The sequence below is a fragment of the Oculina patagonica genome, chromosome 6, assembly GCF_052425735.1.
Source record: "Oculina patagonica isolate OP01 chromosome 6, crgOcupat, whole genome shotgun sequence".
In the NCBI taxonomy this organism is placed as follows: domain Eukaryota; kingdom Metazoa; phylum Cnidaria; class Anthozoa; order Scleractinia; family Oculinidae; genus Oculina; species Oculina patagonica.
Genome location: NC_135763.1, coordinates 13,168,731 through 13,181,814, shown reverse-complemented (window position 1 = coordinate 13,181,814; position 13,084 = coordinate 13,168,731). Strand labels below are relative to the sequence as shown.

The following is a 13,084-nucleotide window of genomic DNA, read 5'->3' as shown; positions in this document are numbered from 1 at the left end:
CTTCAATCAAGTGTGCATTATAAATCACCATAAACTTTTGTTTTGGATGGAAAGTTGTACAAATTTTAGGGATTCAAGTAAATTTTAAGTCGCTAAGAAGTTGCGGATAAAAATGGAAGGCGTGGATGGAAAAAAGTAGTGGATGTCCCTACCAGGCAATCATAGTAGTGTTGAGCTGTGGGGACTTACAAATATTTATAGTGCTTAGTCTAACTAACAATATTAACAACACGCATACAAAAATAATCATTTTCATTCACTTTAATGAATTGGAAGTACAAGATATTTGACAAATAATTTAAACAGTACTCCAATATTACAATTGAAAATAAAAGAATTTTTTACAATGTCCCCCTTCTCCCTTCTTCTCAAACCTGACCTTCATACCCGCTAAATAGGCACATCTGTACTGTTACACGAATCTTGCATGTGAACTGCAGGAAAACACCCGCAGTTTAAGAATTTTTGATCCAGATGTACAGCATTTCATGTGTAGCTTAAACAATGTAGCCTTATGTCACAGATGGAAGGAAAAGAATTAATTTACATGCAAAGAAATAAAGTTGAATGCTAGAAATGAAATGTTTAGACTGAGTGCAATTATGTAGTTTTCAATAGGGTATCCCTTAGGGTTACCATGTTACACAAAAATCTGATGGACTTTCGGATTTCCCTGCTTGCAGAGTCTCCTATTATTTTAAAACAGCATTACTTTGCTACCAAACAACTATCAACTTTTATTGTGAGCCCATGGGCTCAATAGTTTTCTGCGGTTTGATTAGACAGCTTGTGCTTTAATTTGTCACTGTGGGCTAAGTTACCAATCAGCAGGTAGTTTGACCTGGCATGAATTCAGGTTGGTATTGTCCATGATTGTTTATGGCAGGTAGATCTAACATTGTCAAGAGTCAGAGCCGAGTCTCCTTTTCTCTCTGCCACAAAACAACAGAAAAGGAGACTGCTGGCAGGGAAATTCTGGTTTAAAAAAATACCCTGCATTGCTGGAACACTGCCTGCAGTCTTAGACCACTTCTCTTACATACACCTCTTTGCCACACTCACTTAATATAATCCACAAAGAAAATTACAAAGGAAACAGTTTTTATGAACATTGATCTGTGATTAAGAGCCATTTATGACTTTCCGACATTCTTGTTTATTTTATTGGCTGGAATAGGTCATGTCTAATGGTTTAAGTGGTTCTGTACACAGGGCCTGGGTGTTGAAAGGACGGATGACACCATCCACCAGATAAATCACAGTGATGATCCAGAAGATACTATAGTATGTTTTCTTAAAACTTTATCCACTAGACGGTGATTTATCTGATGGAAAGCACTATCTATCCTTTGGCATCATATTTTGATAAGTCAAGAAGAATTCTTGTCTGTTTAAATTTGCACCAGATTTACAAACTCTTGCCTTTTGGAACCAGGCCTAGATGCGATACAATATTATACAGCCACTCATTCTGTATGTGTTACTTAAATATAATAATATCCTTTGAGAATGGTTAAGAACAATATTTACAACAGGCCACTATCTTACGATTAATGTTCCTGTGAAGATTTGTCAAATGATCTAAAAACATGCAGGGAGAGGTAATTTACATTAATAAATGCTTTTGTTTCTTTATTCTGGGAGAAGATCATCTCCAATCTCTTCATCACCGAATTCATCCTCGGCTTGTTGTTGTCGTTGCCTGCCAGCAGTCTTGGGCCTAGCGGGAGCTTCTCCCAGGGGGTCTGCATATGTGGCATCTAACAACCAAGACAATATTACCAAGTTATAAAAAATATTGAAGTTCTGATTTATGTTAATAATGATTGTTGTCAACATAAATTATGTTATAGCACAACTTAAGTAAAGTGTGCGGTCTGATTGGTTAATTAAGCGTCTTCTATTTGTCCAAGGGTGGAATGGGACGAATGCCTTCACCTTAGGCGTACACACTGATGTGATGCGACATGGTACAAGTGATCAATTGAGAAAAAATAAAGTGTACTTACTACAAAAATTTTTGTACTCTCGTCAATTTTCTACTAGTGAATTTGAATAGCTACATATCAAGAATACATTCCTCCATAAAAATGAAAGATTGTTATGATTAACACCACGATTCAGAACTTTTCTAACATTTGTTTAAACAGTTAATTTTTCCATAACAAATAGTAAGAATTCAACCTACCGACTTCCTTTGCTCCAGCAAAACTAAATGAATCGTCATTATCTGGAATGATTGGTTTAGTTCGTCCAGCTGAACGGTTTGCACTTCTCCTGCTACCACCACTGTCCACACGCCCTGACTCTACATCAAATCAAAAAACACAAAAAGAAGTCATGAGAAAGATGTAATTTTCTGTTGTCACAAGCATATAGCATGGCACAAAGAAAATAATATTAATAATGTCATCCCCGGACAGGAATTCAAACCCGTGATGGTCGGTACCCCGGTTGGATGTTCCAGCCACTGACCAACAGGTAGATTGGTGGCGAGCTAGGTCATTAATTTTTATTCTTTATATTTATTCTAGTCAGCTGCACAGACATCTTGCCTAAATAATTATTATGATAAGTGATTTCATATATTGTCCGACTTCCTTTAAGCAAATGAACAACCTTGCGACTAAAATTGAGTGTCTCCTGCTAAGAGATTTTGCAATTGGTGATGACTGTATCAGTACTGTCTGCTTCACCTCCTTTTGCAAACAGCAATGGCAAAGTGAGGGACCTTTTCTTACTAGCATGTGTAACAAACCTGTGCTTCATATTCATCAGCAGCAATTACTTTAGCAATCAAATATTTTTTCTTAGCAGAACAAGTTTTATTTTAATCAGTATTATTTCCAGTGGATGACAAGTGCGAGTTTCCTTTGGATCATGCTAGTGAAATGACAAAGCCATTAACTCTCTCAAAACACACAAGATGGCTGGTAACAGTTTCCAGCAAATCCAAGACTTAAATTTTGATGGGTCATTATAACCATGCTTTATCAGTTGATGCTACAATTTAGGCACCATAAATTCACAAAAATTTAAGCTGGCTCTGAATCCCAGGTGCAGAATTCGTTGTTTTAAACTTTGCTAAAGATTTCAACTTTTCTTGCTGATTAAAATTTAATAATAAAAATAGGGGTCACCGAGCTAAGTTTTGAGATATTAGCATTTAAAGCTAAATTTAAGGAGGTTATACTGTTGCTATGGTAACATTTTAGGTCACAAAAATGATAACAACATAATCACCAATCATTGGGCATTCGTTTGACACCATGACTGTAGCATCAACAGATAAAGCGTGGTATCAAAAACCAAGTCTTGGAAAGTGCTGGAAACAGTTTTGAGCCACCTTAAGAATGATGTTAACACTCACCGCTTCCTGCACTGTTGTTGCGTGATCCACCAGTGCCAGGCATGTTAGCACTTCCTGCTCTTCCACTTCCCTTCCTGGACCCACTGCTGGCTCGCTGGTGAAGAAGAAAACATGTAGATGATATTAAAGTTTGCATTTTCTCAGGATATGTCAGAAAATAACATTGAATTCAAGTTCTCGGATCCTTTGGTTGCTTTTGAATCATGTGCTGCCATTAAATTTATTATGAACTCAGCAAATCAGACTTATAAGGATTAAGCTGTAAGGTAGTTATTCTAGGAACTGCAGAAGTTCTTTTTGAAAGGCAGCTAGGTAGCACAGTTTAAATTTCTTACATCAGCAACTATATAAAATGCTAGTTTGTGAATGGCACTAGCATGCAGTGCAGGCGTTTTCCCTGGGCACGCGTAGTGTTAATTCGCTATCGAGTAGATCTGCCCCAATGTTGGATGAGGGTGGAGAGAGGTTTGGAAGCAAGGAAAAGTGCAAGAGGGGGAGGGGGTGGGGGTGGGTATTTCCTTCCCCTACCCATCCCCTTCACTTTGTCTTTTCAGCCTCACTCCTACTCCCCAGGACGCATTTTCTCCTAACCCCAAGATTCCTCTCCTGAGTACGAATCCAAGATGGCACTCTCCAGATCAAAATGCGTTCAAAATCGCTCGCTAAATATGCTTGCATCGTAGGCTAGAATGGCACATACTCCATTTTGCTACACTCAGGTAAACTGTATTAAATAATATAATTTTAAATTTAAGCTTTCATTGTTTTGATAGAGAACTGACTTCTGGTTTGTACCATCATTTTAGTTTACCTGTTGTTTCAGCTCTCTTGCTTTTTCTGCCTTCTTCAGTTTCTGAGCATAATCTTGAACATCTTTTAGACCAAGATCTGTACAAATTCTTACCAAGAATTTAAGACCTGCAAAATAAATAAGACATACATATAATTATTAAACAGATCAATGTACTGCTTTTATCAGTGGACAGATTTGTACCAGTAGGTTTATTGCATGTATCTTAATTTTATAGTATTGTGCTTGTTTAGACATGTTTTGCAAGACATTTTCCCACCTCTTTAATATTGTAAAAAGTAATTATGCCACAAGACTGGTTCAAGGACCATGTTCTAGTGGCACACTGTTTAGTGCATTTGGAGGTCAGTGGATTAAAAGTCATTTTTGATTTGATTTAAGATATTATTAACATGATACAAACAATATACTTACATTCTACATTTTCAGGGAACTTTTTATGTATAGCCTTGTATGTTTCCAAAGCTTGCTGATAGTTACCTGTAATCATGTACAATGCTCTTTAGGATATAACATTTTTTTAAATAAATTCACACAAAAAAATAATCACATTACCTAGCTATAGTAAATAGGTCTAAAGCATGCAAAGGGCTACAGCTTCAAAGCTCTTTGTACGCATTGCATGCCTATAATGCTGGATAAGTAATAACCACTTTATGTGAAATTACCATTATTGGGTAATTATGCCTTTTTTTCAAATGACTGTGTTGTTTCAATTTAGTAATAATTATGTTGAATTGTTTCAGCATCAAAAACAGTAACAATCCATCTGGCAGGAATTTTTCCAACAAACATTTTTCGAAGTCTTGTGTTTTGCATTGTTTCACAGAAAATAAGTAGAAGATATTGACCTGACAGGTGGTCTACTGAGCAGGTCCTGTGCCTTGTCACAAAACACAACCACTTCTGATCACAAAATAGTTCTCAGAACTACAACATTATCTTGGTTATATCGCACAGTTCGACTTATGGTGTCTTGGTATATAACATCCCTTATGAACAGACAGACAAGACAGACAGACAAGACAGACAGACAGACAGACAGACAGACAGAGACTTACCACTTCTTCTGTAACAACTTGCTATCATAAGTTGCCATTTGACTTCATTTGGCCTGAGAACAAAATTATTATTATCATTAAGATCTTAACCACACTAGCCTTATTAAACAAGGGTGAAAACTACAAAAGAGATTATTTGATACGTTTACCACGTTTCCCACAAATGCAACAATGTTGTGCAGTGTTAGTATTATATCAGAAAACAATCAAAGTAAGAGTTTAATAGCAGCACTCAAGTAAAAGATATTAATATAACACATTTTGGTTTTTTATTGGGTAAATTTTTATCATCAATGTTAGGTCTTATTATAGAATTTCTATAAGTCAAACATGAAATAAAAATTGTTTAAACCCTTACGACTTATTTAAGTAATTATAATTAAAATGATTATAAACTAACTGTATCACTGCAGCTTTTTCAAAGTAATGTATTGCTTTTTCACAAAACTGAGAGTCGATGTAGTAAGCCCCAAGCCATGAAATGATATCAATATTCGATGGAAAATATCTGTAGGACTAAAAACAAAAGAAAAATTAATATCACTTACCATAATTTGATTTCCTTGGTTAACACCCCTCCTTGAATAAGCAACCCCAAATATTCATGAAATTTAAAACACAAACCCACTCCTACCCTTAAAAAACAGTCAGAATGAATGAATGCATGATTTAAGAGAAGGTGAACTTACCCAAAATAAATTGTTTTGTTTTTTCAAAAAGTGGGTTCAGTCATAGAGTTTGATTTACAAGGCACCCCAGAGATAATAGGACGAAATATATAATTTTTGCTTTGGACGAAGTACCAAAGCAGTAAATCTAGCAAATCACAACTTAAAGAAGTTCTTACCTCAAAGTGATATTGGAATGCCTGTGACTTGTCCTGTTCACTATCATACAGTTCACCAAGTTTTGACAGCACCGATGGATCAGTAGGCACCACAGAAACAAGCTGCATATACCTTAGTTGTAAAAGGAAACTTTACTGATTACTTGTTTTGAGTAAAGCCTTTTTAGTACAAATTCAGCCATGTTCTATTGGAACTCTGTGAATCTGATTGGTTCTTGCATTGTTTTCTATTTGCTGACAGAACACAATTGCATGCACGTTGCTCTTTTAATTTATAGGGACAATTGTTCTTGATTTTTGACTTGAAAGTACTACATAAAATTGTAGGTTTTGGACTGCAATCCTTTAGAGTTTCTACTTAAACATTAGACTTTTCGCCCTCACCTTGTTAACTATTCACTCTAAAGTTCACCACTAAATTTTCTCCGATTCTGATTGGTTTAAATTGAACACGTGACGCGATAGTGCCCGTCCGCCGGAGGGCACTATCAGCCCATAGTGCCCTCCCGTGAAAAAATGCCCGGATCGATAGTGCCCGCCCGTGACTGTTTTTTGTAAACAAGCTGCCTGCAGACAAAAAAAACCCAACCAAATTCACTGCATTTAGTGGGTTTCTCGTCTGGTTTTGTTTTGTTTGTCAAATTTCGGCTTTCAATTGAGTTTTTTTATCCTCAAAATTAAAATAATTCACGATGCTTGGTTTTTGTATGTGCGCGCGGAAGAAAATTTAGTGGTGAACAATAAAGACAATAGCGTGTTTCTGTCTCGGAACTATCGGTCTGATAGTTGCCCCTTGGAAATTTGATGTTCTTAAAACTAGCATATTTGCCCTCAAAGCTTCACTTCTCGGGCTATTATTTGTTTTAAGAACATCAAATTTCCGCGGGGCAACTATCAGCCGATAGTTCCTCGACAGAAACACTCTATTGTTAAAATAGTTTCTGTAGCATTAAGCATCTAGGAGAGAGTAACTTCCTGCTCTTAGGATATAAAGGGTTAACAAGACAACAACTGTTAACAAAGACTTCAACTTACCATTCAATAGCCTGAGCTTTATCTTCTAATGTTTCATATCTTAGCCAGAGTCAAGGCAAAGCAAGTGTTTTGTTTTGTTGTTATTAAATATAAAGTAAAAATAAAAAATTTAACAGCATTTACTGCGGAAACATAGAAGAAACGTTTGTGCCACACATATTTTCTGGGGAATTTGTCCCTATAAACTTGTACCACACAGTTTAACTTGTTGAATGTGATGGGTCATGTCACAAGGAGAAATTTTGCAAGGCCCTCTGTGCCACAAGGCACAACCAGAATAGGTGAAGGAGAATAACTCCTTTCGTAAACAGTATAAAGATTTGTTGCTGTGTCATGTCCACGCCACATGACTCTCTGCCTTGTGTGTTGACACTTTTGAAGTCTCTGTACATTGTACTTTCAGCTGCTGTAAAAAATGTGACCAGAACAATACAAGATTTGGATTTGACTTAAGGTTGGTTGCGTCAAAAGAAGACAGTGCAGAGAGAATAATCTGTTGGGACATTTGCTTGAGGAATAACAGTGTATATAAACTACTTATTAACCGAGAGTGAGGTCATTACAGGGGAATCTCAGACCGAGGTCTTGATGTATTGACCGAGCGACAGCGAGGTCAATACATCAAGATCGAGGTCTGAGATTCCCCTGTAATGACCGAACCAACGAGGTTAATAAGTTATTTATTATATGGCCTTTAAGCACTATTCAAAAAAATCAAGGGAAAAAACACTGGAGGTAAAACTCGCTCTCGCTCTCTGTGGCTCTCTTCGTCGCTCATACTAAAGAAGTATCGGTATGCTTATATTTTTCTTTCAGTTATTGAAAAGATAGTTATATTTTGTCGGCATTTTTTGTTGTTTTTGCCCCCTCGCTAGTAGCTTTTACTCACAACTCAAAAAACCGTTGAGCCGTGAAAAATTTTCATAATGCCCGGTCATTACAAGAAAATAATGCCCGCTCAGCAGCCAATCAGAGCGCGCGTACTATTGTAGCCATATAATAATTATTAATATTATTATTATCTGATCAAGCTGTTAAACAGAAAAGATACATGCTTGCAATCTGATAAAGAACTTGAGGGTGGTTCTTGAGGATTGCATGTAGCTTATAGAAACAGTCCAGGGCAAGCTCTGGCCGATTTAACTTCTTCTCTGCAAGACCTGTTCAGAAAGGAAGAAAACATCACAAATAATAAAACAAAATGAATTTTGAAATTCACAACTCTTCATTAAAAAACTTCCAATAACTTTAAGTGAAATGTGGCCTAACTTTCAGGCTTCTTTTCTGGGAGTAAGCAACCAGAGAACAAGTCTGAAATTCAGGCTTATCAAAATACCGGGTAAGATTCAATCCAAAAGTTAAGTTTTCAGTTCATATAACAAAATGCCTTGCATCATTTTGTTTAAATGGTAATGCAAAAGTGTTAAGATAAGTGACTGGTGGAAAGAACAAGGAGAAAACCTGTGTAAAAAAAATTAATTGGGCACATTTTTGACATGCCTGTTACATAAAGCTAGACATGGTGTAATGTTTTAGGCATACCTAAATTGAACAAAGCTTCAGTACAGGAAGCCTCCACGTTATACGCCTCCTGATAATATTCTCTTGCCTTCTCATACTCCCCATTAGCAAACAAACAGTTCCCTTTGTTCACCAGTGCTGAAAACAAATTAAGATGTGAACAGTTTAATACTTGGTAAGATTATCAAGGAAAGAACATTTTGTTTTATTTTTATTGTTATCCTTTTCGTACTTCTCAAATCGTAGTCACCCTTCTGGTGACCAAACCTCAACTTTTAGTGGCCCTGGACACTTTTAAATCGCCACTGGCGACCATGTGACCGACAAGTGTTAACCCTGCGATATACATTAAGTAAACTTTAATGAAATTAATCAGTTGATTAAACAGTACCTACCTGCAGGGTTATAACGATCAGCAGTTATTGCAAGTTCTGCATACTTATCAGCCTGTGACACCTCATTTTCCTAAACATGAAATACACACCATTGCATTAGTTTTTCTGTAATAATTATTATTATTTTCATTGTTTTAGTAATAAACTACAGTATTTGATTTTTCTTTCTTAGCCTGACAAAAATTTGAGACTCCCTCTGAGAACGCACTACAAAAACATTTGAGACAGTGAGACCCAGGATTTTTAGCTAAGATTCTGCGAGATCCATAAAATCTTTTCTTAAAGGACCAATAGCCACCCCTCTTGCTGGCAATATTAAGAGATGTAAATCACACAACTATACAGAATCTTATTCTTTATAATAGATAAACTTACCAAAAAGTACAGAAATGACAAATTAGTGGCTGCAGTTGATTGCACTTTGGAGTCCTTTTTCTCAAAACCTTTGAGAGTTTCAATTGCCTTTAAAGAAAAAGGAAAAAAAATCAATACAAAAAAACTTGACAATGCGAAGGCAATCATTAACAAGCCTACCGATTGACAGAAAAAAGAAATTTTTATGACTGTGCAGTCAAATGTCCTGAATTCTTTGGGACACTTCCCACAGTGAAACACTGAAGCGATACAGTCATTATTCAGGAAACGTCATAAAAAACACAGTTTTATATTTTTGACCTTCCAGTAAGAGTTATTCTTCCACTTTCTCTAACTGGAAACAGTTGGTCCCACAGGTTTTTGTTTGCAGGAGGCTTAAAGTTCTGTTCTTTTAAGTCTGTGTTTGAGCCAGCAGTTAATAGGCTGGCAGTTATCTCTGTTGTTTTTTATATATATAGCATAAAGTGATCATGACTGGGAGTAGTCAATTTGTTTCTACCCCCCTTGGATGGGGTGCTAGTCCATCGCAGGCTGCTGGGGTTATTACCCCCAGCATTAAATTAGCTGGTACTCACTTTAAACGTGGGTTAGAGATAGATACTTTGGCAGTAAAGTGTCTTGCCAAAGAACACAATGCAGTGACCCTTGCCAGCTACCCATACCACTTAATCTAGACTGGAGTCCAGCAAGCTACCGGGTAAGTGTGCACTGTGCCTCTCAACTGTACCTCTAAACTGCAGTTAATTTAACCCTTGTTACGCACACCTTAGCAAGATCCTTCTCTTTCAGATAAGTAATTGCCTTTGTTATCTCCAGCTCATTAGCTAATTCCAGGTAAGGTGATGCCTTCACACATTCTATACACCTACCAAGAAATAATTGGATAAACACATAATTTCTCCTAACAATACTTACACCTTGTCCAGCAGACAGGTTAGGAGAATAAAGAAATTTATCAACTTAAAAAAATTTTCCTTGATGCACTCCCAATTCGAGGAACTAAGTTAAGAGTTACATCTGAAGAACAGAATTATAATAAAATTGTAGTTATAGTTACCGCTAAGTACCAACAAGGAGTTGGGTTTACGTCATTGGTAAATTATAGTGAAATTGCATGGAAATTTTCACAATCTGAAGATTCATAACAACTTGCAAAATATCTTCCTAATCGCAGAGGTGCAACACAGTGCTTGTTTTACTTGCCACACATATCATACTTTGGAAACTCCCCTTGCCTATATAAGTCATCCTAAATTTTGCATGCAAATCTTTTACCAAATACGAAGCATTTCCATTATTTTGCTTTTATATTTAAGAATAATGTGACATGAAATACTTTGAGTGATCAGTAGGTTTTGTCACTTTTTTGATCTTTGATTGCTATTAGTTTTCATAATCTGAATCAACTGTTCTTGTGTGTGTAAGTCAACTATTTCATCATTCCTTTTGCACACTGTCACATGCAATTCAGCATAAGATCATCAGACTGAGCGGTGTGGACAGTATCAGTAAAATATAAATTAACATTAAGTTACCAGTCAAATCCTGCTGCAAAACTACTCTCAATTGCAGGAGATATGAGTTTAGCAGCACTCATAATGCATTTATCAGCTTGGGATTTTCTGCAATAAAAATTTAATAGAAAAGTGAGTTCCAGCAATTTTCCAAAATTCATTGATTAATTAAAAATGTAAAAGAGCTTTTCCCAAAACATGTACACTTCAGTTTGGCTGAAAGGGAGGTATCCAAATAAACAACATTTAAAAATTGTTTTTTTTTTTTTAAATGTTAAACCACTGTTGTTTTACTTTGTTTTAGGTTATACATGTAACAAAGGAATACAGTAAAATTCAAACTGGTTTGTCAAATTTCACAAATTTCAATTCAAACCAAAAACAAATTTACAACCCCCCTCCCTGTCCCCCCTCTGAACAGGGAGGTGCATGTCACTGAACGGGGCATGGTTGAATCTAGTCAATAATTTGTCATAAGCAGGGAGTACAATAATGAAATTATTTCTGGATTAACCACTGCCTCGTGAATATGGTGGATGGGTGCCTGGGATACCCGGGAGGGCCTCCACTGAGGTCAGCCGGCCCTCCCCAGATAGAATAAAGCTGCCAAGGCTGGCAATCCCAACAAAACAGCCATGAGCCCCCACACACACAGAAACCCGTCACACTGATCAAATCAGTGGAAAAATGAATAACTAATAACAAGAAGCAGGGAAGGGAGGGAGGGAGGGGAAAAACTCGCAAAACATCCCTGAAAACCCTCCATGGAACGAAGACCTGACACCACGCTGTAATGTCCGAGAACGCAAAGCACTGAGCCTGACAAGAGCTAGTAACCGCTGACCCCCAGGACAGCTGACTACTCACTCGTTGTGGTTAACTTTGTTAAATTGCTTTATTTAACTTGGTTAAATCGCATTTAACCTCATTATATTGAACAAGGTTTGTTTGTAGCTATTGTCAGAAATAAGATGTCATCACAGAAAATGGAAAAACATGATTTTTTTGGAGATTTTAGTCTTGAAAACAGCAAGTGACACTTGGAATGTGCTTATAAACAGAGTTACAAAATAAGGCATCTTAAACAGACTGTAACAAAATGAAGGAATTTTGTCATAAACAGGTTCAGGGTTTGAAGGGACCCCCTTCCCTGGCTTCCATAAGGTGTCCCTCCAGGTTTAAACCATAGCAAAAAGCTACAAAACATCAATACATACATACATACAAATTTTATTAACCCATTCTTGATGAGGCTTTTCAGAGTTAAATAAATCAAACTGCCTCTAATATTGAAAGAATATCACAAATAGCAGGGTCCGAAATTGCGCCTTCCTGGTCGCCAATGCGACTAAATATTGAGAGCTGGCGACCAGAATTTTGCAACTGATCGCCCGCTGGCGACTAAGTTGCTTTGTAAGAGTATTCAGAGAAATTGATTAACGATAAAATTCGGAGCCGTTTTTTAACAATTTATTGACTCACTTTTTATCTTGGCGATGTCCTTGAAATAACACTGAAGTAAATTTCTCGCTACATAATGTATAAACTCCCCAACAGCTCAGCCAACAGCTGCGATCAACACGATTCAAACATTGCGAGCCGCCATGTTGTTTAACTCAGCGGTTTTCCCTATGACGCTATTGCGGGCGCGCCGAGCAATGTGCTTTCGCTACGACGTTCCACGAACGCAACATGTTCTTGTCACTGTGTTGAATGAAAAACTACCTGTCGAAATATGTCAGAAAGTTGGTGGAAATGATGTTTTTTATATTTAAGAGCGGAATGTTTGAGTAAGACTGTTAAGCATTTTCCGTTTTAATGTTAGAGAGTTAACATTCGATAAAGAAGACTTCTTAAGACTCTACTTTATATAGGCAAGTACAGCATTTCTTTGAGTGGTTACGGTCTGTTGAACTGGCTTTGATATCGTCGTTGTTTTGTGGTTTAATTAAGCTGTTTTTGAGTATATTAATGGCCAAAAATACACTGTAGAAAAACAAGTGTTTCATCTTTAAGTGTAAAAGAAAGTCAATCGAAAAAATTGGCGACCAGAAGTTGACATCTGGCGACTAAAACTTTCGGTCCGGTCGCCAGCTGGCGCCGATGTAAAAAAGTTAATTTCGGACCCTGAATAGACACCCAAGTTATAACATAC

General features: G+C 36.8%; 1 protein-coding gene across 1 annotated transcript in view; it reads right to left on the bottom strand.

Moving 5' to 3' along the window:
* Window positions 1–608: 608 nt before the first annotated feature.
* The window catches only part of LOC144657327 (intraflagellar transport protein 88 homolog), a 25,549-nt gene continuing 13,073 nt past the window's right edge, over window positions 609–13,084 (bottom strand). Inside the window, exons 14-28 of the mRNA XM_078517664.1 lie at window positions 10,951–11,037; window positions 10,181–10,280; window positions 9,416–9,502; window positions 9,041–9,110; window positions 8,667–8,783; window positions 8,176–8,284; window positions 7,125–7,163; window positions 6,090–6,201; window positions 5,643–5,758; window positions 5,243–5,295; window positions 4,596–4,661; window positions 4,182–4,288; window positions 3,371–3,464; window positions 2,189–2,308; window positions 609–1,760 (exon numbers count right to left, since the gene is read on the bottom strand). Coding sequence (XP_078373790.1) covers window positions 1,633–1,760; window positions 2,189–2,308; window positions 3,371–3,464; window positions 4,182–4,288; window positions 4,596–4,661; window positions 5,243–5,295; window positions 5,643–5,758; window positions 6,090–6,201; window positions 7,125–7,163; window positions 8,176–8,284; window positions 8,667–8,783; window positions 9,041–9,110; window positions 9,416–9,502; window positions 10,181–10,280; window positions 10,951–11,037 — 1,405 coding nt within the window. The 3' untranslated portion in view covers window positions 609–1,632. The remainder of the gene's footprint in view (window positions 1,761–2,188; window positions 2,309–3,370; window positions 3,465–4,181; window positions 4,289–4,595; window positions 4,662–5,242; window positions 5,296–5,642; window positions 5,759–6,089; window positions 6,202–7,124; window positions 7,164–8,175; window positions 8,285–8,666; window positions 8,784–9,040; window positions 9,111–9,415; window positions 9,503–10,180; window positions 10,281–10,950; window positions 11,038–13,084) is intronic.